General features: G+C 34.3%; 1 protein-coding gene across 2 annotated transcripts in view; it reads left to right on the top strand.

The window, feature by feature from the left end:
- Positions 1–10440: 10440 nt before the first annotated feature.
- Positions 10441–27952, top strand: part of LOC143065421 (uncharacterized) — a 29236-nt gene continuing 11724 nt past the window's right edge. Inside the window, exons 1-10 of one of the 2 annotated variants that reach the window (XR_012975468.1) lie at positions 10441–10557; positions 12693–13564; positions 15438–15545; positions 15988–16083; positions 16972–17082; positions 17342–17431; positions 17885–17983; positions 18407–18499; positions 21129–21230; positions 26445–26531. Coding sequence is in view for 1 of the 2 variants with exons in the window: in XM_076238979.1 (XP_076095094.1) it covers positions 12792–13564; positions 15438–15545; positions 15988–16083; positions 16972–17082; positions 17342–17431; positions 17885–17983; positions 18407–18499; positions 21129–21230; positions 26445–26531 (1559 nt within the window). In the remaining variant the exon portion in view is untranslated. The remainder of the gene's footprint in view (positions 10558–12692; positions 13565–15437; positions 15546–15987; positions 16084–16971; positions 17083–17341; positions 17432–17884; positions 17984–18406; positions 18500–21128; positions 21231–26444; positions 26532–27952) is intronic. The other variant, XM_076238979.1, reaches the window with a different exon arrangement.

The raw sequence follows: 27952 nt of genomic DNA, 5'->3' as shown, positions 1-27952 counted from the left end.
TAAAAGTATGTTTTTCCCTTAAAAGAATTAATTTGTATATGAAAACCTTGAATTTGTTGAATTTCTATCAAACTTGATCGTGAAAGATCAGGCAACGCATTATGTTGATCGTGAAAGATAATGCGTGACTAGACTTAATACTAGTAATCAGAAATCAGTATTTCTTTTACCATTTGATAAACCTGCGACTGGTTGAAGCCTGTAACTATATTGATAAGGATAAACATTAAAACTATCATTTTTTCTATTCAACACTTTATCCCGAAAGTTAAAAAACAACAACTCAAAACGTATCTAAATAAGTGTGAACGATTCAGCTCTGAGAATCGGTCAAGTGCAATTCAGGCAGACCGACATTATTTAGCCAATAATATGGATATTCAACCAAAATGATATCCATCAAACAAAACATTACAGCAAAACAGCATGCATCTTCCATGATTAATTTGAGATTGAACGATAACCAACATTTTGTGCAACAGTACTTTCTTAAGTTCTTTATATACAACGCAGATGTGGATTGATTTAACCATTTACTACAGACTATAGAATACCGGAGCGGAAATGCTGTAATGTCTCGTCTGCTTTACTTATGATAGTATATTTGTTGAACGTCTATAATATCAAGGGTTTTACTAGAAGTGTTAAATGCGCTTAAGATTGTCAATGGTTCATAAAGAGAGTTCAAGGTCAGAATACCATGCCATACAGATCTCAACTTATATCCCGTACACCAAATAAATGTGTTCCGATCCTTACAGTGCCTTAGAAACTGACTAATGTAAAAGTTATGATTGGCCAATTAATTCGGAACGTAAGGTAAAAAGCATATGAACCCTAACCGACAGCCAGACATAGACATCTTACTATCATTAAATATATAATATACAATTGACGTCATCATGGTCATAATATGAAACATGCAGACAAACATGTACACCATACACGAAATACCTTGGCGCTATAGCATACAGGTATATATCCAAAAGGCTAAACAACATAAAACGAACATCGCCGATTGATGCATGATAATGAGTTCGATGTTTTATTTGAAACCTTGTAGAAGTCGAAAATATACACCTTACAATCATAACAAATCCGCGATACGGACTTGACCACAAAAATGGATCTTTATCCATGAAATGAGGCAAATTTGGGGTCAGGTGAATCCTGTCTGACGGACATGTAGTTTATAGGATCCAATATACAAAATGTGGGTATCCTATAACTCGTGATAAGTGAGTACTTCACGAGACAATAAAAAGCTTCATCCTACAATCATCCAACTATTTTACATTTCATTTTCTGAAAATATAAATACATGTGTGTACTTTGAAATGCTTAAACCTATTGAGGATGTTAACCTATCTAGCTTTTCTCAATACCAATAACAAATATTAATTATGATATAATTGAAGAATAATTTGAACATCTTCGTAGCATCAGATCTTTCACGATCCTTTTCACGATCTTCAAAAATGCGGTACGTGATCTTTCACGATCCGAAAAATCAATGTTTGTGTAAATAGTTCTTCATTTACCAAGTTTCAGATTATGTTTATACAAAATAACTATGAGAACCATTTGATTAATTCAAATACAATGCCCTTATTCGGATAAAAGTAGTTTTTCTAGTCGAATTTGTGAAAAAATCAATTTTTGTTTACATTTTTTATGTCATTGAAATGTCAAGAAGCAATCTGCTTTTTGTTGTTTTGTAATAACTATGTACTTTTAAAACTGGATATTCTCACATACTGATCATAATGTTGAACCATTTTGACAGACAGTTTTATTTTGTCGTTAATTTGTCTGTGTAATTAATTAAATAAGAATATTTATTGACCTTTCATATGTCTTCTCGATTAAATGTCTTTCACGATCCGTTACCAGAACTTTCACGATCGTCTCTCAATACTTGACCGCCGTTAGATATTCTTTCACGATCATTTCTCTCGTTAAACCGAATGACACCCGTGATGACAGTTGTCTTAACATCCGTTCGTTTGATGTGTTTGAGCTTTTGATTTTGTCATTTTATTAGGGACTTTTCGTTTTAATTTTCCTCGGAGTTCAGTATTTTTGTGATTTTACTTTTTAAAGAACACAGTTCCTGTTTGTAAACATAATTATTAACAAAAAGATGTCGTTAAATGAGACTGGATCACAATGCATGAACGCAGTTATCATGCTTTTCAATAAGAAAGGATTAAATCGCTAAAAGACCCCTACCCCCCCCCCCCCTTTCCGCCCATTTTTTCTAACTTACTAAAAACTATCATATCTGCATTGACAATAATATCTTGGTGTAAGGAACCGGTCAAAATTTATCATCACATAGGACCGGTGCAAAAAATAAAAACATTTAATAAAAGTTACAACTCTTATGGGATTCTGACTGAAAAAAAAAATGATGTCCTATCCAACTTAGTAATAAAAAAATTGGTGTCCTATCCTACTTTTCCAATGTATTGTAAATAAAAGTATACTTAATAGAGGCGTTTAACATATGTTGTCTTTATAATATGATCAAAAGCAACAGTTTCATGTTTTATTTTGTTGATTCACATACAATTACAGGCATGTCATTATCATAAATTATACTATGAATATAGCATTGAAAAAAAAACCCAAAGACATTGCATAATGCAATCAAACCACAAATAGGTGTTTGTTAAACTGAAAAATTAATGAAGCTGCATGTATCTTTATAGAATTTTATCAATACCTTTAAATATTAATTATAAAAACAAGCAAATGCATAACTTTATTGACATTATTTTTTTAATTCAATTTATTAAAACATTACTGTTTACATGTCTATAGTTATTCCAATTATGTTAATAATTCCAATTTCATTAGATAGTTATATCTTCTTTTACATTTATATGTTATAGACTGTTATTTCAAGTTTTGTTATGATGTTAATAAAAATTATTTCAAAGTAATAGTTTGAAAAAAAACTTGTGTCCTATGGATATTATCTGTGAAAAAAGTGATGTCCCAACAAAAGCGATTCCGGAAAAAAGAATCTGTCCTACTGCACTTTGCACCGGTCCTATGTGTAGATAAATTTTGACTGGTCCCTAAATTAGGAATACGAATTCGAGCTAAGCTCTCAAGATTTATCGATGACTTACAACAACTATAATAAAAGTTCATAGTTTATACAATATTTTAAATTTCATCGACATTAAATATCGAAAAAATCATTGGCCGTTAAATTGCGGTCGGTTCTCTATATTCCGCTGCTTATGTAATGGGCTGGGTTTTTTTCGCTAACGTAGACGTTAAGGCTAAACCTGATCGAATTCCCTAAATTTGTATTGTTCATATCCAAGTTCGATATAATTAATCTGATACATGTATACAAAGTCTGAAATAAAAAGTAAAAACATTGAAATCTCTGGTCCAAAACAATGCTTTCAAAATATAAATTTCACGTTTGACTATTGTTCTTCCTAACGACAATATAAATACTTCCTGGTTACAATGAGAAGTCATTTAAAAGTCAAATATGGAAATTGTTTTGCAATCCACAATTTTGGATAATCTTCAACTATAATAATTCTATGCTTTCGGTTAAAAAGCAACGTTACCAAAAACATGACAACACAAGAACAATGTGCAATGGTATGTCAACTATGTGAAGTAGATCCAAAAGTCAAATGGAAATGTTTAAAATGTGAGTTATTGATGTGTATTAAGTGTAAAGACAAAATTCATGCTAAATTCAGGGCCGATAAGGAGCATAGAGTTATTGATATCAAGGAACTCCAATTAGATGACAATGAAGAGTATGATGAGTTTAACCTGGAAGAAGACGTAGAAATGATGACACCAAGATTAGAAGTAAAAATAACTAACATAAAAAAGTTCCCGACAATATTAGAAAATATCAAAGTTCTAGCAATATCATTGGATGATTCGCTTTGGATTGGTGATGGAAATGAACAAGAAGGATTCCATCCATTCTCTAAACCAACTGCACTACAAAAGGTCAAAGTCGAAGAACAAAAACTGAGGGTTATATCTACGTTTAACATTGATGTATGGGACATAGCTATAACCCATTGTAATGACCTTCTGATGGCTACACGGGAACCTAAGCTGAAGCAAATCATTACCTCCTGTAATAAAGTAACAGAATCTACGTATGAGGTACACGCAGATTCATTCCTAATTTCGTGTGTACACGTGACAAAGAATGGAAGAGTTATAATAGCTGCACATAAAAAAGATCCCGAGCACAGAGAAATTGTTGGTGTCATGGATACAGATGGTAGCCGTCTGACATGGCATGAAAACGATAAAAACCAAAAACCTTTATTTGAATGGCCAATGTCTATTACCAGTACAATCAACGAGAATGTATTTATTGCGGATTTACGCCGAGTTGTGGTGATAGGAAAGGTAGATGTGATTCGCGTTTACAATCCTATCATCAAACTATGTCCATTCAGACCAACATCAATTGTAACCACACCATTAGACAATGTTATAGTGGCCGACTGTAATAATCATACACTACACATACTAAACAATACTGGTCACAGCTTGACCACCTACAAAACCACTGACATTGGAGTATCACTGCCGTCCTCTCTCGCCATCGCTTCGGTAGGACAATTCACGGTTCTATTTATTGGATGCTCTACACAAGAAGATAGTTCTGAAAATGCAAATCTGTATAAAATAAACATCACAGGTTGTTAATATTCTCTATTTAATATAATACTAATCAGCAATTAGAACACTCGATTTATTAATTGATTGATTTTAACAACAGCTTAATTAACGCCACCAAAGACATTAAAGATTTCCGGTAGTATAGTCATGGTCAGAAAATATATTCAATAAAAATATTCGTAAAGGGTCCCGCGTCTAGTTGAACCAAGTATCTCGACTATGATTGCAGCTGTCGGTGGAAATGCATAATGTTGACTGCCTGCAAAACCACTTAATCTATGTTTCATTTTTTTTTGGTTTGTTGCTTTATTTTCAGCATGGCAAATTTATTTTACTATAGTGCTTCTGCTGCTTTGTGCTAATTTTAGAAACTTTATGTGCTTTTAATGTGCTTTCTATGTGCAAACCATTTTATTTGTGCTTTTGTTTTTATCTCATAATTGCATGTATCAGTATGTGTTTAACATATACGATGCTTAAAGAACTTTTGTGCTGCATGGTTATATACTGATATGAACTCTTGCTTTATATGTTTAATGTTGTGTGCATGCCTCGATATGTATGTTTTGTTTTACTTGTTGTTATGTCGGTTTTAAAAGCTCTTCAGAGCTTATGTTTGTAATTGCTTGCTTATACCGACTCTAAATAAAGCTTTATGTCTTATGTCTTATGTCTGTGACTGTCTGCCAAGAACAAAATTCATTGTTGACTGTCTGCCAAAAACAAAATTAATTGTTGACTGTCTGCCAAAAACAAATTCATTGTTGACTGTCTGTCAAACACAAAATTCATTGTTGACTGTCTGTCAAACACAAAATTCATTGTTGACTGTCTGCCAAAAACAAAATTCATTTATCAGTTAAATACACATTTTTTTGACAAAGTCGTTCTTTTATTATCTGCAGCTATATCTTGATCTTGATAACTATTATGTCAAGTTTTCCTAACATTCCGTGAAAGTTTAAATAAAGTCATTGATGTCTGAATATTTATGTGAGCAAATTTACAGCTTGCCTCAGAGTTAAATGATCTTTTTTTGTGTCAGTTCAGCGGTGTGCTGCTGTTTTCGATGATGATAGACCTCGGAAGTGACTTTGTCTGTTCCCTTAATGTCTAGTTCCTTATATCCTTGCTCGTATCACACACACCATTCTCGCTTGTATAGATCTACTAATAGCTAATGTTTTGAATCTTATGCCTCTAGAAGTCAATTTACAACAATTTTTTTTTAGCAAATTACCAGAGGGAACATAACAGATTCACCAGTATCGAAGGATTTAAGAAAAACAATTCAAACCCTTATGGAAATAAATCAAATCCAAGAAACAAGAAAATATAGGAGCATCACCCTGAACAAATATACCAGATCGAAAACCGACAGTAGAGAATCTTCAACAATTCATAATGACATAAAACCCCCAAAAGAGTAGTAACAATCTCAACACACAGATTATCATATTTTCACATACCCAAACACTTAGAAAAGTACAAAGTTCTCATCATCCTAAACCACGACTTAACATCACACTTCTCAGGCGCGACTCCGCTTTTACAAATAAAGGATCAAACATATGCTTCAACAACTACCATTCAACAAAAGGAATGATTTCACAATACTGGGAAAAAGTGTTTGTGTGATTCTGTCTTATAAGGAAATAAAAAAACAGATTTGACAATACTGGAATTGTTAATAGCTTTTGAAATAGAATCACACAAAACTTTCCACATATACAACAATATGGGATCAGAGACAAAAGCCATTAATGTATGACAAACTTTCTAACCAGGAAACAAATGAAAAAAAAAAAATGAAAAAAAGGCTTAAACCGCGTCTGGTGTATATTCTAAATTTAGTCCTGGTATCTATGATGAGTTTATTTACAACCACTGGGTCGATGCCACTGCTGGTGGAGATTTATTTCCCCGAGGGTATCACAAGCCCAGTAGTCAGCACTTTTTGTGCTGACATGAATTGTCATTGATATGGTTATATTTATAAATTTACTGTTTACAAATTTTTGAATTTTTTGAACTACTAAGGCTTTTCTACCTCAGACATAGATTACCTTAGCTGTATTTGGCAAAACTTTTAGGAATTTTGGTCCTCAATGCTCTTCAACTTCGTACTTAATTTGGCATTTTTAACTTTTTGAGATTCGAGCGTCACTGATGAGTCTTTTTTAGACGAAACGCGCGTCTGGCGTATATTCTAAATTTAGTCCTGGTATCTATGATGAGTTTATTTACAACCACTGGGTCGATGCCACTGCTGGTCGATTTATTTCCCCTAGGGTATCACAAACCCAGTAGTCAGCACTTTTTGTGCTGACATGAATTGTCATTGATATGGTTATATTTATAAATTTACTGTTTACAAATTTTTGAATTTTTTGAAATACTGAAGGCTTTTCTACCTCAGGCATAGATTACCTTAGCTGTATTTTGCAAAACTTTTAGGAATTTTGGTCCTCAATGCTCTTCAACTTCGTACTATATTTGGCATTTTTTACTTTTTGGGATTCGAGCGTCACTGATGAGTCTTTTGTAGACGAAACGCGCGTCTGGCGTATATTCTAAATTTAGTCCTGGTATCTACATAAGAAAATGCCTGTACTAAGTCAGGAATATGACAACCGTTATACATTCGTTTGATTTGTTTGAGCTCTTTATTTTGGCAGTTGGCTAGGGACTTTCCGTTTACAATTTTCCATCGAATTCGGTATTATTTTTTATTTAAAGTCATATGAAACCTCAAATTAAAAAAAAATATGCATATGTTTTTTAAAACTAAATGGTTAGTTTTCATTATACAACTTATGTACATATACTTTTTTCTGAGGAATTTTTTTTTAATTTGTCCACATTTAGAAGAAGTTTACTTATTTTTAATTGCTTGCTGCCAGGAAGCAATTCGCCGACATATTTTCAGTATGCATAGTGACCTAAGCGTGACCCTCCTCGTAAAAATCCGGTGATAGCAATACGCATGAATCTGTCATTAAAATAAACAATTACCTGATTTTAAACACGTGCTAAATACCCATGCTTTTTGTTGATTATTTACTATAAGGTGACAATCGGTAAACTTCGGCTTCAAAACACGGCATTTAATGAGTAGCCATATTTAAATCATAACAGACAAATAGAAAAAAAATTGACGATTATACGATAGATTTGCGTAAAAAATGATAAAATCGTGCACAGAGGACTAAGTTTATGATATATACATGCATTGGTTAAAGAATTGGATGAACATTATTTTTCACCAGTCACTCGTTTCTTATGACTTTAACTTTTTTGAATGTTGCAATAATTATGACTCTAAATCAAAATAATTGCATTGTATTGAAAACAGTAAAAAAAAATCGATTATACATATTTCTACCAAGGGAACTCACGAACCCATATATGGCCTTCAAATATATAATTACTTGAAATTAATGACAAGCATACACATGTCAAACCCAGTAAAGCGCCATGTCAACCATAGGCGTCATCGGATTTAAATTACAACACTGCTAAACTAGAGGCTCTTAAGAGCCTGTGTCGCTCACCTTGGTCTATGTGCATATTAAACGAAGGTCACAGATGAATTAATGACAAAATTGTGTTTTGGTGATTGTGATTTGTTTGTAGATCTTACTTTACTGAACATTCTTGCTACTTACAATTTTCTCTATCTGTAATGAACTTGGCCCTTTTAGTAACAGAGGAAAACATTTTGTAAAAACTTTACCAAATTAATGAAAATTGTTAAGAATTTTATTTTTGACTGTAAAGGGCAATAATTCCTTAAGAGATCAATTGACCATTTTGGTCATGTTGACTTATTTGTAGATCTTACTTTGCTGAACACTATTGCTGTTTACAGTTTATCTCTATCTATAATAGTATTCAAGATAATAACCAAAAACGACAAAATTTCCTTAAATATTACCAAGTAGGGGGCAGCAACCCAACAACCAGTTGTCCAATTCATCTGAAAATTTCAGGGAAGATAGATATTGATAAACAATTTAAACTCGCTTAGGATTTGTTCTAAATGCTTTTCAGAGTTATAAGCCAAAATCTACATTTTACCCCTATATTCTATTTTTAGCCTTGGCGGCCATCTTGGTTAGTTGGCTGGGTCACCGCACACAATTTTTAAACTTGATACTCTAATGATTGTGGCTAAGTTTGGTTAAATTATCCCAGTAGTTTCAGAGTAGAAGATTTTTATAAAAGATTACAAAAAAATTACGAAAATTTGGTAAAAAATGACTATAAAGGGCAATAACTCTTTAAGAGGTTAACTGACCATTTTGGTCATGTTGACTTAATTGTAGATCTTACTTTGCTGAAAATTATTGCTGTTTACAATTTATCTCTATCTATAATAATATTCAAGATAATAACCGAAAACGGCAATATTTTCTTAAAATAACCAATTCAGGGGCAGCAACCCAACAACCGGTTGTCCGATTCATCTGAAAATTGCAGGGCAGATAGATTTTGACTGAATAAACAATTTTACCCCTGTCAGATTTGCTCTAAATGCTTTGGTTTCAGAGTTATAAGCCAAAATATACATTTTACCCCTATGTTCTATTTTTAGCCATGGCGGCCATCTTGGTTGGTTTAGCGGGTCATCGGATACATTTTTAAAACTAGATGTACCCAATGATGTTTGTGGCAAAGCATGGTTAAATTTGGCCCGGTAGTTTCAGAGGAAAAGATTTTTGTAAAAGTTAACGACGACGGGCACCAAGTGATGAGAAAAGCTCACCTGGCCCAAAGGACCAGCTAAAAATTGAAGAAATATCCATATATCTTTTTGGTAAAATTTATAATGACATACAAATCATGATATATATGGAACCATATACAAAATTACCGAACCACCAAAAAAGCATATCGAAGTAAAACAAGGTTATATCACATAGGCGACGTAAGATCTGGACCTATCATCCCTATGTAAGATAGACAGAAACAGCAGAAGATGATATATTTCTGTAGAGGTTTGAGGACCACATCATGATAATCAAAGAACAAAATTACATAGAAGTCTGTGAAGAGTTTTCATCATTTTGAATGTGGGAGTATTTGGAAGAAGAAGAAAACTGTACGTGTAACATCAAATATATATAGGTGAAGGTCAATTATGAATACTTATAAACACTGTTAAAATATGAAAATCATCCAGCGACCGATATACAAACTTCCATCAAAACATTAGTACACTGTGCACTTGAGGAATAGAGAAGACAAAATTGTCAAAGTATACAGACCGGAATGGTCAAAAGCGGCATTTAATAGCCTCAAGACAACCCGTCTTATAGTAGTAGCGCTCCCCGGTCCATTGCATCAAAGGCCATAGGATTATGCAACGTATCAAGTTAGGTACAGATACGGGAGAGTGTTGCTGACTTTTTGCAATATCTATCATGCATTCATTTTGTAAACAAACTAATTAAATTTCCCTCCCATAGTCATAGTCAAGCACACATACATTTTTTTCTGTCAATCTATTAACACTTTCATGAACCCGAACTGTTTATGTATGTATTGACCAGTTGTTCGCAAAATATATGAAGTAAGTTTATCACACTTTTTGCCGATTCAGAACAAGTTTTAAAATATTGTAATATTTAGAACAAAGCTTTATGTTTTCGCATTACCACGAAAAATCAATTTTCAAACAAACAAGATTAAATCAGTTGCTATATTATATATGTCACAATGAGAAAGAATTCTAATCTGATTGTTTAAAATTATACAAAAACTATTTAATCTTAAGATTAACTTTAATACACTTGTATATTTCACAAAGTAATGTGTATTGGAATAAGACAATGAATTTAAATTGGAGTGCACAGATGAGGAAAGGTAAGTGAACTTTTTTTACATTGATTATGGCAAAAACAAAAGCATACAACTAGATTGTTATGCTAACAAAATAGACTATATTCGATATATAGTCGCAAAAAAAAAAAAAACGTTTCTGAATGAGAATATTTCATAACTCCACATATTATTGACCATTTACAGTTACTTATAACTATTGAAATATTTTGATGTTTTTCTCAGCATTTTTTTCTATAACGGTTTGCTTTTAATTTTAAATTCTCTTTTCTGAAAAAAAGTACTAGCATTTTTCTTTTTCTTTTCAAATACGAGCCTTATTGTCATGATAATTATATACATTTGCTTGTCTGGAAACGCCATTTATAAAATTAATTGATAAAATATTTTTTGCAAAATTGTTTCAACAAAATACAGGATAGTGCATATTCGGTCATCATGGTTGGTTAAATGTTGTTACTTCAGTATGACATTGAGACAACCACCGTCCAGAGTCCAAATGGCGTGGATTTAAGTAACGAACTAGTCTTCATCAAATCAAACAATGTTATAGAATATAGCATGCAAGATCAACCTTAGTCATCTCAAATCGACGAATTATAATTATCGGCCATTTTTTAAACGACCGAATAAACGAAAACGAAAAAAACTACGATATAAAGAACTCCTCAATTGGTACCAGGACAATCATGAGTGATAGGGATGATTAAACTAGTTAACTTATAAACTCAAACATTATACATCACCGCTTTGTAACCTGTATAGAACAAAGTTATTGACGGTTCGAACCTCTACTCGTAATCGTTTTGCCTGTTTGATCCTCTTGTTTCACTTTTTTACATGACAGTCGCGACAATCTGCTCACGCTAAGTAAAAACGTAGGCTCATCTTTTATTCACTTTATACGACAAAATTATGGAAATAACCGTCTTGGAATTTCCTCGGGTCCGGTGTTTTTGTTATTTTACTTTTGAATGTCCCCTTAACAATGAACAAAATCCACATACATAAGTTATAGTAAGCTATAACAGAATACGGGATGGTAAAAATTGTTATATTTAAAAAAAAGAGGGGCGAAATATATCAAAGTAATTGAGAGAAAGAAAAAAAAAGGATCCAATTAGGAATGCAATGGGTTATACTCAACCATTCACTACGACGAAATCGTTTTGTATCATCACAATATAATATAATTAGTTATGAAAGGTACCAGGATTATAGTTTTTATACGCCAGACGCGCGTTTCGTCTACATAAGACTCATCAGTGACGCTCAGATCAAAATAGTTATAAAGTTGAAGAGCATTGAGGACCAAAAATTCGAAAAAGTTGTGCCAAATACGGCTAAGGTAATCTATTCCTGGGATAAGAAAATCCTTAGTTTTCAAATGAATTCTAAGTTTTTTAACAGGAAAACTTTAAAAGTCAGTAAAAAGGAATAACTTATCATATCATTTAATATGCACATCAAAACTACCCCCCCCCCTCAAAAAAAGCTATTTCAAAGCCTAAACTAAACTAATACTTAGTATTATAACCATGTTTATTTTCAAACTGAAATTTCAGTCATTTTTCTCAAATATAGTGTAAACATGTCATTAGTAGTCAGCACGACCTTGTGCAAAACTTAGTATCAACAGGATGCAGGACTATCAGTTTTTTAAAAAAATAACTAATAAGCAATATACGTTTAGTTCTGTTGTATACCAAAATATTAAACATAAGGTAAATGCTTATTCATCCTGCTTGCTTTATTATGTGCATTATAGATAATATAAATAACTGCCTGTAAATCCATGATGAATGAAAAAATATATATAATGAAGTCAATGTTAGCACCAGTAACTACTATTTCAGAAAAGTAAGTTTACATGTAACATCAAAGAATGTGGTGACGAAATCCCTGACTTTCAAAAGATCTAAACATCACTTCAACCACGGATTGAGAGTACAAGAAATGAATAAAACACTCCGTAAAATAGTTCCATCGGAATACGGTTGCAAAAAAACGACAATTTACAACAGGGGACGAAAAACCTTTGTTTCTGACTTAATTTTAGAACAAATTTTCATTTGGTTGAACTACAAAATCAAAATCAAGAATATGTATATTAAAAAAAAAGTAAATACAAAAGTTACACTCTTTTTATTTTCTTCCAGAAACAGAAGTTCAACTCATTAGATACCTATAACTTACTCATAGTATAAAAGATCACAAGCATTATGACATTTTGATAACTGCTCTTATAAAACCTAAAAATGAGCGAAACAGGGAGAAGTACTATATCTTTGAGTGAGACAGGACAGAGTACTATATCTTTGACATTACCGACAGAAAGAACCTGGGACAACAATGAGGAAGGCGAAGACACTCAGATCACAGAACAACAAACTAACCAAACAAAATCTGAAAACATCCCATTAATCAAAACACCAGATCTACAGTTATTAAGTGATACCACTACAAAACAGGACCAAAATGTAACAACAAATTCTTCCAAGGAAAATCAACAAACAGCAGCAGATGAAACAGTAGCGTCAGGTGGGGAAATTAACGCAGAGAATATAGGCAAGCATGATGATAATATGGAGATTATTGAAAAAGTCGCGCAAAGTAATATAACTGATGACGTCTCCATAATTAATTTTACACAATCCGAAATTTCAGAGGAAACAACAGTATCAAAAGATTTAGGTTCTAACGATCAAATACCGCCTATTGACTTGAGTGGAAAGCGCAATAATAATGAAAACAATAAAAATGGAAGTCTTCGAAAGGATACTATCAAACGACACCCAAGTAGAAGGTTTCAGAAGGTCGGGTTTAGTCCTAGGCGCCAAACTATTGCCCTTCAGAGAGAAAAACACAAAAAAGAAGAAATCCGACGACAACCATTGGAATTAAAGCGACAGTCTCTCGACATAACAAGTTTGAAAGACAAACAAGAAGACAACCGTCGTCAGTCGAGACTTCCATCACTTCAAAGTATGGGATCAAACATTGCTAATCTTCTTAGATCCGCTCGACAAAGGTAAGTAAAAAACAACACTTTAAAGGAATTGTATGCGTTCTGCGCGCTTTTCTTCATTTACTTTAGTCACGAACGATCAAAGCCAAATAAATAAAAGCCAATGTTGTATAAGTACCAAAAGCAACTGAAGAGCTTTATGAATAAAAGGGACGCATACAATTATAGCACCGCCATGTAGAGAAAAAAAAGTCCCTTTAATGGCTTTATATTTTTTTATGAACATTTTTACTTGAAACCATTCCAATTAAAGTTAATTCCCCCGTTCTGTTATGTCGCGCATCAAGGACACACATTACAATATGATATTTAACCTGCAAATGACACATGGGATTAATATATATACACACATTCTAGTTTGTTCTTTTCACAAAATAAACAGGAGTGATTTTTAAAATCGGATTAAATAATTAACAAAAGAAATAAAGATATTTTGCTGCAAGTATTATGAAATCTTTGGCCTTTTTGGCAGCCAAATTGTGGTTGCATTTTAAAAACCTATATCAATTGTATGTGAAATTAAAGTGAAAACTAAGAAAATGATGAATCATTTGGAATAAATATAAAACAATTGTTTACATATGTACAAAGCTCGTTAATGGAGGAGGAATTTGATATAACATTAACACCAGATAGGTAGGGATATTACACATTGCATAATAGACACGTATTCAAGCTCTCGCCAGATAGGTAAGGAGCGTAAACCTGGCATAATAGACAGGTATTTTAGCGCTCAGCAGATAGAAAGGGAACTTAAACATGGCTGTTGTCTGTTCTATGGTCGTGTTGTTGTCTCTTTGATTTATTCCCCATTTCCATTCTCAATTTTATTTTCATTATAGACAGGTATTCAAGCTCTCACCAGATAGGTAGGGAACTTTAACATTGCATAAAAGACAGGTATTCAAGCGCCCAGAAACATCTCGTGGCATAACACACAGGTATTGCTGCTGCGCTCTTATACAGGTAAGGGAACTTTCTCGAGGTACACACGTGTTATTTTGATTAGTAGACAGACAAAATATCTAACTCATGACGTAAAAGGTGATGCAATGATGAAATAGTTAATAGGGATACTTTTGTTCATATTTTTTTCCTGTTAATAGGGATACTATGTGTCCATATTTTTCTATCAAAATTCCCCATTTCCATTCTCAATTTCATACTTTGTGTTCACAATTTCTGTTATCACGGATACTTTGTGTTCACATTTTTTGTTGTTGACAGGAATACTTTGTGCTCACTGTTCATAAGAATGCTTTGTGTTCACGTCATCTAATATAGTCGGTAGTCATTTAGTCCGTTAACTGTGATTATGCTAGGGTTGTGTCTTGTGTACTTATTTGGCTGTTGTTCTTTTTCATTTTAAGCCATGGGGTTGTCAGTTTATTTTCGATTAATGAGTTTGACTGTCCCTCTGGTATCTTTAGCCCCTTTTTTATGACTGTACATTGTCAGTTATGTTGTCTAATTATTTGTCAAAGGTACCAGGATTATAATTTAATACGCCAGACGCGCGTTTCGTCTATATAAGACTCACCAGTGACGCTCAGATCAAAATAGTTATAAAGCCAAGCAAGTAAAAAGTTGAAGAGCATTGAGGATCCAAAATCCGAAAAAGTTGTGCCAAATACGGCTAAGGTAATCTTTGCCTAGGATAAGACAATCCTTAGTTTTTCGAAAAATTCAAAGTTTTGTAACTAGGAAATTTATAAAAATGACCATATAAATGATATTCATGTCAACACTGAAGTGCTGACTACTGGGCTGGTGATACTAAACTTTGATATGGTGAAACAGTTCCTTCTTTCTAATAAGAAGAAATAAAATAGGAAGAGAAAGGGAAAGACAGATTGACTATTGATGTATCTTGTAGTGTAATACATGGGATTGGTTTAAGGAAACCGGAAGTTGACGACAATAAAGTCAAGTTAGAAGTGGATAGATTATGGAAGATAAGAACAAATCTAATAAGAAAAGAAAGGTAACCGTTTATTAGGAACTACAATTATATTTCGTAAAGGACTGATTTTCTAAAAAAAAATGTAATCTAGTTATATAGAAAATAGTTAAACGGTTTTTGTGTCTATTTTCAATTTTCAAATGTTTGAAGTTTGCATTCACAAACAAATATGCTGCTTACTTTAATATACATACAGTCAAATAGAGATAACATATAGTTAGCTTGAAGATATTTTGGTATTTGCTATGAACCTTAATCTGATTAAAATTCAGACCTATATTAACATATGATTTCATACAAGGATAACGAAATCAGAGATCTACATTTTAAGTTAGATTGTACCTACCCCAATGAAATGGGAAACATAATAAAAAGGGCTATGCTAATCATCTCATAAGAAAAAAAAAAGCCATATAAATTCATATTTACGATTTTTAAAAATTATTTCATTTATTTAACACAGTCATGGAAGAGAAAGCATTTTGAAGCTGAAGTCCCTTATAACAGACACAGTTGAACTACTGGGACGAGTCCGGGTCAACGTCAGAGAAAAGGAAATGTATGTTCAAACCACTTTTTTGTTTTCTTGTATTATTGTTTTTGTGCCTGTACCCTACATGAATGAATTTATGTTAGAGGGGCATACGCTGTAAAATTCGTGTTCTCCGAGTTGACTTCTCATATTTGATTTATAACATACTAAAACGTATCTCCAAATTACAATAAATTTAAAATAAACAGTTAGAAATGCATTTACTCAAATACTATATATCATCATTTCGTATGTATTTTTAGTCTACCATCGAGATGACATCTGAAGACTGCCAACAGTCACATAACCTGATATAAACAAAAACATATATATAAACAGATAACAACCTCGTGCAATTGGAGTTTTCTAGGTCTGTTTGGTTTCATGTTATAGGTGAACAAAATAATTTAAACATTGTTTTATCTGTAAAGAAATGACTTTTTTTGTGTGGGTCGAATCAGTCAACAAAATATTTCACCTTCGTTTTTCTTTCAATGTTGATATTGTTTTCCCTTTTAATGGCAGAACAAGAACTAATAGACACAAAACCAATATCTAGGTAAAGGGTTGAATTAAAGATCACACTAATATGGGTTCAATGAGGTCGAAAAAATCATAGAGAAGAAAATAATTAATCTATTACTTTTACGGGTGCTTCTGTTTTGTCATGGCGTCAGCTTTTCTCTCTTTGACGTATGAGTTCGAAACTCGCTACCAACATTACTGTTATAATTTGTGAGTAAATATGACTGGTAAGGTAAAGTTATTATTAACATTTGTATCAAGTTAAATCACTATTTTGTATTGTTTTTCGTCAAGTCGAAACAAATGTTTAAAATAATATTATTTATACATATTGGTTTACATATTTTCCGTACGGTACTTATATTTAAAATCTATTTATATTTTTGACAGATATTCAGATGAAGATGTAGAATTTCATGCCAGAGAGTTAAACAGCTTACAACTACTCTTTCATGGCATACTGGAAATATGGCTAAAAGTAAAAGATACGGACAAAATTGAGTAAGTTGAAGATGAATGGTAACCTGAGAAGAATATTAATTTTTGATTTCTGTAAGCATGCTCAAAGCTTTATATCTCTAACACCAGGTCAAGGTAATTTTTTTCGGTGCATTTTGTTTTAAATAAAGAGAAAGGAATATATAACAAACTTGACGTAGAAATGATTATAACATTTATTTGGTATTTAAACAACAAATCATACATACCCCTGGTTTCGTTAGAATCTATGTGTTTTGTATTAACTTAGCTTTAATTTCAGATACAAGAATATGATTCTGCCTGACATGATGGAACTCGCCACTGATATGACTTCTTTATATGGAGAGGTGATGGCCTTATTCTTACAAAGGTAATAATCATTATATGAACAATGTACATTTTCTTATATCAAGTTATTGTATTTTTATTACGAAGTTACTTATCTGGATCTGGTTTGTATAAAATAGCATTTTACAGAACGATAAAGCTTTTCATAATGTTTGATATTAGAATTCAAATGCAGGAGGAATGAGCTATCGATTAGTAACAAAAAAAACGTTAGAGAAAGAACTAACTCATTTTTCTAAATAGCAAAAGTAAAGAAGAAAACAATATCTAAATAAAGAATACAATCAAAGCAACAATCTCACGATTTACTTTATTTTACGTAATTCATAATTTATATTTTGGTATGTTTTAGTCTTCTTATAATATTGACCTTCAAGTCTGACACAACTAGTATAAATTCACCAAATGGTCAAACTGGTATATATAATAGTGATATATTCTTCAATGTTATAATAAATTTTACAATGTGTTACAGGTTTGATTTAAATATAATCCCAATGTTGCGACCTGTCCATGGATTATACTACGGGTTAGGTCTACACTGTCGATATAACTGTCTGGACAAAGATATTATGTAAGCATCTAGAAATAAAAGGAGATGTCGGGTAAACGTTAATGAAATAGCAACCTTACAACACAAGATGTTGTACAACACAAATAACCAAAAGGCGTCTTACGAGCAATCAAATCAAACACTTCAATTCGTCCCAAGTTTAAATCAGTTAACAGTATAAGATAAACCTTAACTTCTAAAACATGTCATCAAATAGAAAAATTTTGCAAAAGACTACCACAGAGGTTCATGACTCTGAGAGAAAAATAATCACACACACACATATGTAGGAACAGGGATAACTATTTTTTACCTCCAAGCTTTAGTTTTTAATTATTGAACAGGACTATAAAGTTTACCTAACGAATGACTTCACACAAATAAGCTACGAAGACATTATTCTATTTCAAACACTATCTTAATGTTCACTGAATATTATTTTAGTTACAGAGACGGTGCTTCTACGGTATACTCTGGTTTTATATCTGGTATCCTGAGCCTTTTGAGGGGAACAAAAGTACTGCTTAAAAGACTAAAGTGAGTCCTGGTATAAATCGCTTGTATGTCTTAATCTATAGAAACTCTCAATAGTTCTGGTATAGAATCACTAGTATGTCGTTATATGTAGAACCTCTCAATAGAGAGATACACGCACTTCAATGTGAACTCATTTAGAATAAAACACTTATCTTAAGGCTAAACACTTTGAATCTTCGTTATTTTGATCTGGTATAAAACAAAAATCATCCCACAGATTCACGTCTGTTCCACTTGTCTTCTTATCCTTGAAAATTTGTCGGTATGTTTGTTTGTGGCTAGACCTGGTGTTTTATTTACTTTAAATAAGAATGTCAGTATGTGGTATGACAATTTTGTTGTCTGTAATTCTACGGAACATATTTAATCGGCTTTTGAAACTTCTTTCTTGTAATGTTGGCCAGTGAAGTGTGTTAAGCATGTTTGTTACACTTTCAGTATACTGGTACTTAGAGTATACGTATCTTGCTGCACGTCTTTGGATTTTTTCTTTAATTCTAATTCCGGAAAATAAACCTCAGTTTGATGAAAAACATAACTAAGTAGAATGAAAGAACGAATATAAGTGTTTTCTTGTCTGTATGGATTCTGCTTAAGTATATGATAAAAAGAACATAACAATCTATATATATCAGCATGGACGAAATTGTCAGTCAACTCCTTATTGGAGTTATTTCCCCTAAATGACGATGTTTACCCTTATATGTGCAAGTCAAACATTATCAAACATGAATAACTGTAAACAAAGAGGATTAACACGACAAGATCTACAAACAAATAAGCCGAAATTTGCAGTCCCCTTCTTATAAAAGTAATTGCTCTTGAATGACGAGTTTTATCCATCAGAAACAACTAAAACCAGCTCTCAAACTGATGGGAAAATGTAAACATTGAAATCCGATATTTTGACGTAGGAAACAAACTCATTTTCATGGTCACCGATTAAAGGACATTGCGCACAAAAAGTCATGTGCAATATATCTTTTAATTAGTTTTCTACACTCACTTTTCTATGTTTTAGTTAATTTAAAGTTTTGATTTCCTACAGAACGGAACATCGTTCTCAGACACCGTAGAAAAAATATAGGTGGCGCTGTTTGTGGGAGTAAACATTTTACATTCGGGTTCTTTTTTGTGTCGACAGATAGACCTTTATCTGTCAGATTCAGGCGTTTGTGTTCAACTGAAACAAGTAAAATTTATCAGCAATATAAGAGTAACAAAAAGGAGATCTTAGTCATGAATTATATTCATAGTCTTCAATTTTGGAAAAACAAATAGATCCAGATGAGCAAAAGAGACTCTAAAGAATATAGATATTATCATTATCAATCATTATCATTATCATTATCATTATTATTATCATTATCATTATCATTATCATTATCATTTTTATGTTTATTGTAGTAAATAGTATTATTAATATCAAGTTGCAAACTATTTCAAATAACTTTTAGAAAACAAATGTGAAATTATTAAGTCCATTTACGATCATTTACGTTTAATTACCAAACTTGGTGTACCAACCTTCATTAAAAATACCTTTAACACTCTAATCCGATTACATATTGATTTTATATTAGAACATTTAATTCATCTCAATAAAAAATTCAAGAATGGTAAATAACTGTTTATCAGGTTTAATTTGTTTATTTAAATTTAAATGACACATGCTATATAATAGTATCTATCTCGTTATACCAATAATATCTTTCTTAAAGAAATTACAAATACACTGTATAATACTTAATTTAAACATGAACGAGGTACACTATATAGATAGATGTATGTTATTAAAGGCATTATATATATTTAGAAGTCTATAATGAAATGAAATATTTTAGTATTTTTCAAAAAAGTTTGGATTATGCGTATCAGTAAAATGGTATGTATACATTAGCATTGAGATAACTTCATTTATTATTGCCAGTTATAACACTAGTGGTACTATTTTTCTGCATCAAATGCGCTTTCAGACAATAAATGTCACGATCTTTAGTGATGATCTAAGCTAAAATATTTGAAAATCCAAAGCTTATCAAAAAGAAGAAGAGCTATAACCAAAAACGACAAAAAGTATAGCTAAAGCCGGGCAAGTAATCAGAGCTATAATTTCTAGTTCCATTTATTGCGTGGTAAATCCGTATTGATATACCTAATACAGAATTCCAGAACACTTTTCAATACTGTCTATATTGAAACAGTATATTCGTATTCAGATGATAGATTAAAACGGTAGAGCTCACACACTATTGTTACAGTATCAGTATGTTGAAGGTCCTGAGTAAACAAGAACAAGATTTGACAAAAACTGAAATCACCACTGTCTGAATACGTAATGGTATTCAGGAGTGGGGTGGGGTGGTTGGGGGTAGGGTGTGCTTCTAAAGGTAATGATATTCCGAAATGGTGGTTGCATGGGTGGTGGGGTTTTGTGCTTCTGAATAAGAAGTTTATGTCCACATGATGTCTTAGTTTATCATATTTCCGACAAATTTCCATTCTAATTCATTCTACCGTTGACTGTATTCTAATAAGTATAACCCAGTAAGTTTAATATTACATACTCATTAAGAAATTTACAATTGATTCTGTTAGTATTTACTAAGTCAAAATTACTCTTCTTCAGATTTGAAGACGATAATGGAAGAGAAAGACGACGACTTGTACAGTCAACAATATGCAGATTTACAAAAGATATACAATCGGTGTTAACTCATGGTCTTCATTCGTAAGTATTTAGCTTTTATTGTTTATTAGTATTTTATATTTTACTTACTATAATACTATTTTTTAAGTTGATTTATGTCACATGATAATTTTTTCTCATTTACTATTTCTACATATTACCTTGTAAACATCAAAGGAATGCTAATCCAATTCCATCATCAGGTGGGGTCCTCCTTCCTTGGCTGTTTCGGCGCTATTCCACAACAACCTCCAGAGGTGCGCCGGCTCAGGTGATCAATCTGAACCTGGAACTGGATGGCCTACACGGCTCCGATGTCTCAGCTGATGTCATTGCTGTTCTTCTGTAACTGAATGCTGTTCTGTATATCTAAATCTGTCCATTATCTACACAATAAATGTTCATTGTTCTAACACTTTGTACTTTTCCACACTTCGTCTCTTTTCCTCCAAATCCACTGTGATGCCACTTCTGCTTCTCTACACACTTCTGTAATCAGTTTCTTCCTCTCTGCTCCTACTACTCCCAAGGTCCTAAGTGCCCGCCACATTGACTGTCCTGCAAAGCCCCTGCATCCGACTTCTATTGCTATACACCACGTCCTCCATCCCCGCTGTTTGCAATCCTCTACTAGCTGCTGGTATTTTGCCATCTTTCTTTCATAAGCTTCCTCTATTCTGTCTTCCCATGGGACTGTCAGTTCCAGCAAGACCGCCTGCCTAGTTCCCTGTGACCAAATGACTATATCTGGTCTTAGCGATGTTGCTGCTATTTCTGCTGGGAAACTCATGCGTTGATGTATGTCTGCTGTCATCTGCCAGTCTGATGCTGTTCCAAGTATCCCTAAACCTTCTGCCTGGTTGTCTTTCTTTTCTCCAGCCCTCACAAAATTTACAAATGTGATGTTCTTCTGCATCTTTCTCTTCTTTCTCCTGGTGGTATCCAACTTTGCTGCTATTGTTTTCAATACACTGTCATGCCTCCATGTATATCTTCCATCTTGCAATGCGACTGGACATGCTGACAACACATGCTGTAGAGATGCTGGTTTGTCTTTGCATAAGGTGCACGTTGGGTCTTCTATCAACCCCCAGGTATAGAGGTTTGATGGGCTTGGTAAAACATCATACACTGATCTTAGTAGAAAACTCAATCTGTATCCCTCCATACTCCAAATCTCGCTCCAGGTCAAAGCCCTGCTTCTCGCTCCTTGCCAATTCAACCAACTACCCTGCTGTTTCATTCCTACTGCCTTAACATTCCTACTCTCTTCTTCCATCTGTCGTATTTCCTGTTGCACCAGTTCCCTCCGTCCCTTCTCATTTGCTGTATCCCACCTTGGTTTTGTTGTCATACCAAATCCCTGTCTACCAACTGCTGTTACACCAACGATGACACTGTGCTTTAGTCTAGTCTCAGCTTCCTTAACTGCTTCCTCTGCTTTCCATTTTCTTCCTGTCCTGATCTTTACTTTGGCTCCTCTCACTTTAGCATCTTTGCTGTCTCTCAACGTCATAACCTGTCTTGTCTTTGTAACTTTATACTCTTCTGTCAATGCCTTCATTGGTAATTGTAGCTTTGTTCCTGTGCTGTACAATCCAATGCTGCTGAAACTTCTTGGCACACCCAACCATCTTCTTAGGCATGCACTGATCTTTCTCTCTAAGGCCTCAACTTTGGACAATGGGAACTCGTAAACTAGTAATGGCCACAATATCCTTGGTAAGACCCCATGTTGATATATCCAGGCCTTATATCTTCCTGGGAGCCCACTTTTGTCTATCTTCGTCAGCCATTCTACCAATTGCACTTGAACTTCACCCATGTTTACCATATCTGCTAGTGTTGCATCAAACTTTTTACCTAGGCATTTCACTGGTTTCTCTCCAACTGTTGGTATCTTTTCACCTGCTAACTCAAATGTCTCATCTTGCACTTTGCCTTTCCTCACTATCAAACTTCTAGATTTACTTGGTTTGAACTTCATCCTGGCCCACTTAATCATCCTTTCCAATTCCTCTAAAGTCCATCTTCCCTCTATGACTGTTTTTGCTGTCACTGTCATATCATCAATAAAAGCTCTTACTGGTGGTTGCCTGACCCCTGATGACAATAATGGTCCTCTACTTGGTTTTTCTACTGATTTTACAATCAAGTTCATTGCTGCTGCAAACAGGACTACTGATACTGTACACCCCGTTAGTATTCCAACCTCAAGTCTCTGCCAAGCTGTGGTGAAGTCTCCAGCTGTGAACCTCATTTCAATCTTGTCAAAATACTCTCGCAGCATAGTTCTGATAGTTGGGGGAACATGATACCTCTCCAATGTCAGGTCTACTAGTTTGTGAGGTATGGACCCATAAGCATTAGCCAGATCTAGCCAAAACACTGCTAAGTCACTTTTCTTCTCCTTTGCTTCTCTTAAAATCTGTGTAATAACGCTGGTGTGTTCGATGCAACCAGATACTTCAGGCATGCCTCCTTTCTGGACTGCGATGTCTATATATTCGTTGCCAAGCAGGTACCTCGTCGTTCTCCTTGCTAAAACTGCCAGGAATATCTTCCCCTCAATGTTCAATAGGGAGATGGTTCTAAACTGTTCAACTTTCCTGGAGTTCTCTTCTTTTGGTATAAAACATCCTTCAGCCTTGTACCATGACTCTGTCATCTTTCTCCTTCTCCAAATTACTTTTAATAGCTTCCACAACCTTCTGATCAGTCTGGGACAGTTCTTATATACCCTATATGAAATACCATTTGGTCCTGGTGCTGACCCTGTTCTTGCCTTTCTCACTACGTCCTGCACTTCTTGGAACTTCAGGTCTGACTCATCAAACTGTTCTTTTGGCTCCTCTGGTGTTAACAATTTCTCACATTCTTCCAGGTCTTCTCCTCGTCTCTCATCACTGTGGGTCTTCCTGAGATGTTCTTCCACTTCTTCCCTCGAGTTTTCCAGTTTGCCAGATCCTCTCGCTCCAAATAATCGCTTCATATACTGAAATGGGTTTGCTGTAAATGTTGTTCTCTCCTTTGCCTTTTTCTTTCTATCTCTTCTATGCGTTTCTGCTCTTGTAAGTGTTTTAAGTTTCTCCCTAGTTTCCTTTCTTAACTGCTGTAATGGTAACCTTTCATTCTCATTGGCGACTTTGTACCTCTTCTTTAACCTTCTCAGGTCTCCTCTCAATTCCTTGATCTTCTTCTGTCTCCGGTTACTATGGCCTAGTTTTGTTGGTTGTTTCCCTTGTGGTACCACTCCAAATCTGTCCTTTCCTACGCTGTAAATAATGGACGTCATTGCTGTTATCTTTCTGTCTACACTGCCTGCTAATGTTGCCTCTAAGATGTTTTCCAAATCTTCGTCAAGCGCTTTCCAAGCTGCTTTGTCTGCATTCGTTGGCCATTTGATCTTCTCTTTGCGTGGCTCATTCTCTTCTCTACGGGTTGTTGGTTCTATCCTGTCTTCTTTACGGACTGTTGTTTCTATCCCGTCTCCTCTATGGACTGTTGGTTCTATCCTCTCTATCTCTTCTGCCTCGTCAAGTTGTTCTACCTCTGTAGGCTGTTCCTCGTGCTCATCCTCACCCTGGGTCACAGGGAGGCTATCATCACTGTGGTTTGCTTCCTGGATGGTCTCCTCCTCCGTCTGACCAGATCTCTCTGTGCGTTGATTGCCAGAATGGGGTTTCACACATTTCATTCTACTTTGATGGATCTTCAAACCTCGGTTCCATAGTCGTTTCCTGGTCCTGTCCTATGGGCTGTTCATCCTCCCTCGCTCTCGCACAGCCCCGAGGGTGTCTTAGTATATATCGTTCCATAGCGTGTAAAATGGGTTCCCCTTCACAGGAGATGCACTTTGACTTGCCAAGCCTCATGCCCCGGTTACCAGTCTCTCCTGGCTGCCTCCTGTCTCTCCAGGTTGCCACTGTTCTCTTCACAGTCGTCAACCAGACTTTCCTGGTGGTCACTGGGTTTCCAGAAGTTGATTACCTTGTAAACATCAAAGGAATGCTAATCCAATTCCATCATCAGGTGGGGTCCTCCTTCCTTGGCTGTTTCGGCGCTATTCCACAACAACCTCCAGAGGTGCGCCGGCTCAGGTGATCAATCTGAACCTGGAACTGGATGGCCTACACGGCTCCGATGTCTCAGCTGATGTCATTGCTGTTCTTCTGTAACTGAATGCTGTTCTGTATATCTAAATTTGTCCATTATCTACACAATAAATGTTCATTGTTCTAACACTTTGTACTTTTCCACACTTCGTCTCTTTTCCTCCAAATCCACTGTGATGCCACTTCTGCTTCTCTACACACTTCTGTAATCAGTTTCTTCCTCTCTGCTCCTACTACTCCCAAGGTCCTAAGTGCCCGCCACATTGACTGTCCTGCAAAGCCCCTGCATCCGACTTCTATTGCCAAACACCACGTCCTCCATCCCCGCTGTTTGCAATCCTCTACTAGCTGCTGGTATTTTGCCATCTTTCTTTCATAAGCTTCCTCTATTCTGTCTTCCCATGGGACTGTCAGTACCAGCAAGACCGCCTGCCTAGTTCCCTGTGACCAAATGACTATATCTGGTCTTAGCGATGTTGCTGCTATTTCTGCTGGGAAACTCATGCGTTGATGTATGTCTGCTGTCATCTGCCAGTCTGATGCTGTTCCAAGTATCCCTAAACCTTCTGCCTGGTTGTCTTTCTTTTCTCCAGCCCTCACAAAATTTACAAATGTGATGTTCTTCTGCATCTTTCTCTTCTTTCTCCTGGTGGTATCCAACTTTGCTGCTATTGTTTTCAATACACTGTCATGCCTCCATGTATATCTTCCATCTTTCAATGCGACTGGACATGCTGACAACACATGCTATAGAGATGCTGGTTTGTCTTTGCATAAGGTGCACGTTGGGTCTTCTATCAACCCCCAGGTATAGAGGTTTGATGGGCTTGGTAAAACATCATACACTGATCTTAGTAGAAAACTCAATCTGTATCCCTCCATACTCCAAATCTCGCTCCAGGTCAAAGCCCTGCTTCTCGCTCCTTGCCAATTCAACCAACTACCCTGCTGTTTCATTCCTACTGCCTTAACATTCCTACTCTCTTCTTCCATCTGTCGTATTTCCTGTTGCACCAGTTCCCTCCGTCCCTTCTCATTTGCTGTATCCCACCTTGGTTTTGTTGTCATACCAAATCCCTGTCTACCAACTGCTGTTACACCAACGATGACACATATATACATATTACGATTTTCATTTTAGAATATCTTTGGAAGAATATAGAAAGTTGATCCATAAGTTGGGAAACCTGTGTTCCGATGCTTTTTTCACTATTGGGAAAACCAAGGGGTTAGTATAATTGAACTGTAATGAGAAACATTTCTTAGTATATCAGTATACCATGAGGAACGTTTGCATATCAACCAGCCTAAGAGTATTTCCTTAATTATCAGAATATAATAAAGAACAATTGCTAATCAACCTGGTAAAAGTATTTCGTATTTTATAATTATACCATAAAAAACTTTTGCATACCAACCAGGCCAAAAGTATTTCTTAAAAATATATCAGCATCCAAGACAGTCATCAGGAGTAAGTAAATATAGATATAAGGGTAGTATCAGAAACGGAAAAACGATAGACAAATCGTAAGGACAAACACAAAACGTTAGAACAATGGAAAAATTTAAGAACAATAGACAAAACATAAGGACAATAAGACAAAACGTAAGAACAATGGACAAAACGTAATAACAATAAGACAAAACGTAATAACAATAAGACAAAACGTAAGAACAATGGACACAACTTTGGAACAATAGAAAAAACTTCAGAACAATGGACTCAACGTAAGAACAATAGACACAACGTCATTTGTTCTTACGTTTTGTGTATTGTTCTTTCGTTTTGTCTTAATAATATAATCTTTATTGCAAAATTACACCCATGAGGGTCAAGCAATACAATCAAACAATAATTTTATACTATACAATGCAATACAGTGAAATACAATGTAATACAATGAAATACAAAATAATACAATACAATATATAGAATAATTATAGAACATTAGAGTTCAATTATAAATGTATGTAAAAAACACCATCATAAGGGAGCTACCATTTGATTTTTATGGGGGGCTAGGATGCAATTTGAAAAAAATAGGCAGGACAGGAGTTTTGAGTAAAAAAAAAGGCAGGATGAGACACTTTGCAAAAAAAAAAAGGCAGAATGACAATTTAGGTAAAAAAAAGTCAGGATAAACTTATAAAAAAAAAGGCAGGACCGAATAGAGTGAAAAATAAAAAGGCAGGACAGAGATTACAACTAAAAAAAAATGCAGGACAAAATTTTTCATCCTAGCCCCCCCATAAAAATCAAATGGTAGCTCCCTAACCTTGCCTGACACGGGTCTTTACGTGTATTGTTCTTACGTTGTGTCTATTGTTCCTACGTTGTTAAATACAAATACAATATTATAATGAAGAATTTATTATTATTATTATTATTATTATAACGTAGTACAATAGACACAACGTAAGAACAATAGACACAACGCAAGATCAATAGACAAAACGTAAAAACAATGGACAAAACGTAGAAATAAAAGATTATACGTAATAACAATGGACAAAACGTTAAAACAATAGACAAAACGTAAGAACAATAGATACAACGTAGGAATAAAAGATTAAACGTAATAACAATGGATAAAACGTAAGAACAATAGGCAAAACGTAAGAACAATAGACACAACGTAAGAACAAAGG

This window comes from Mytilus galloprovincialis, chromosome 2 (genome assembly GCF_965363235.1).
Source record: "Mytilus galloprovincialis chromosome 2, xbMytGall1.hap1.1, whole genome shotgun sequence".
Taxonomy (NCBI): domain Eukaryota; kingdom Metazoa; phylum Mollusca; class Bivalvia; order Mytilida; family Mytilidae; genus Mytilus; species Mytilus galloprovincialis.
The sequence above is the reverse complement of the archived record's forward strand: the minus strand, read 5'-3'. Positions and strand labels throughout refer to the sequence as shown.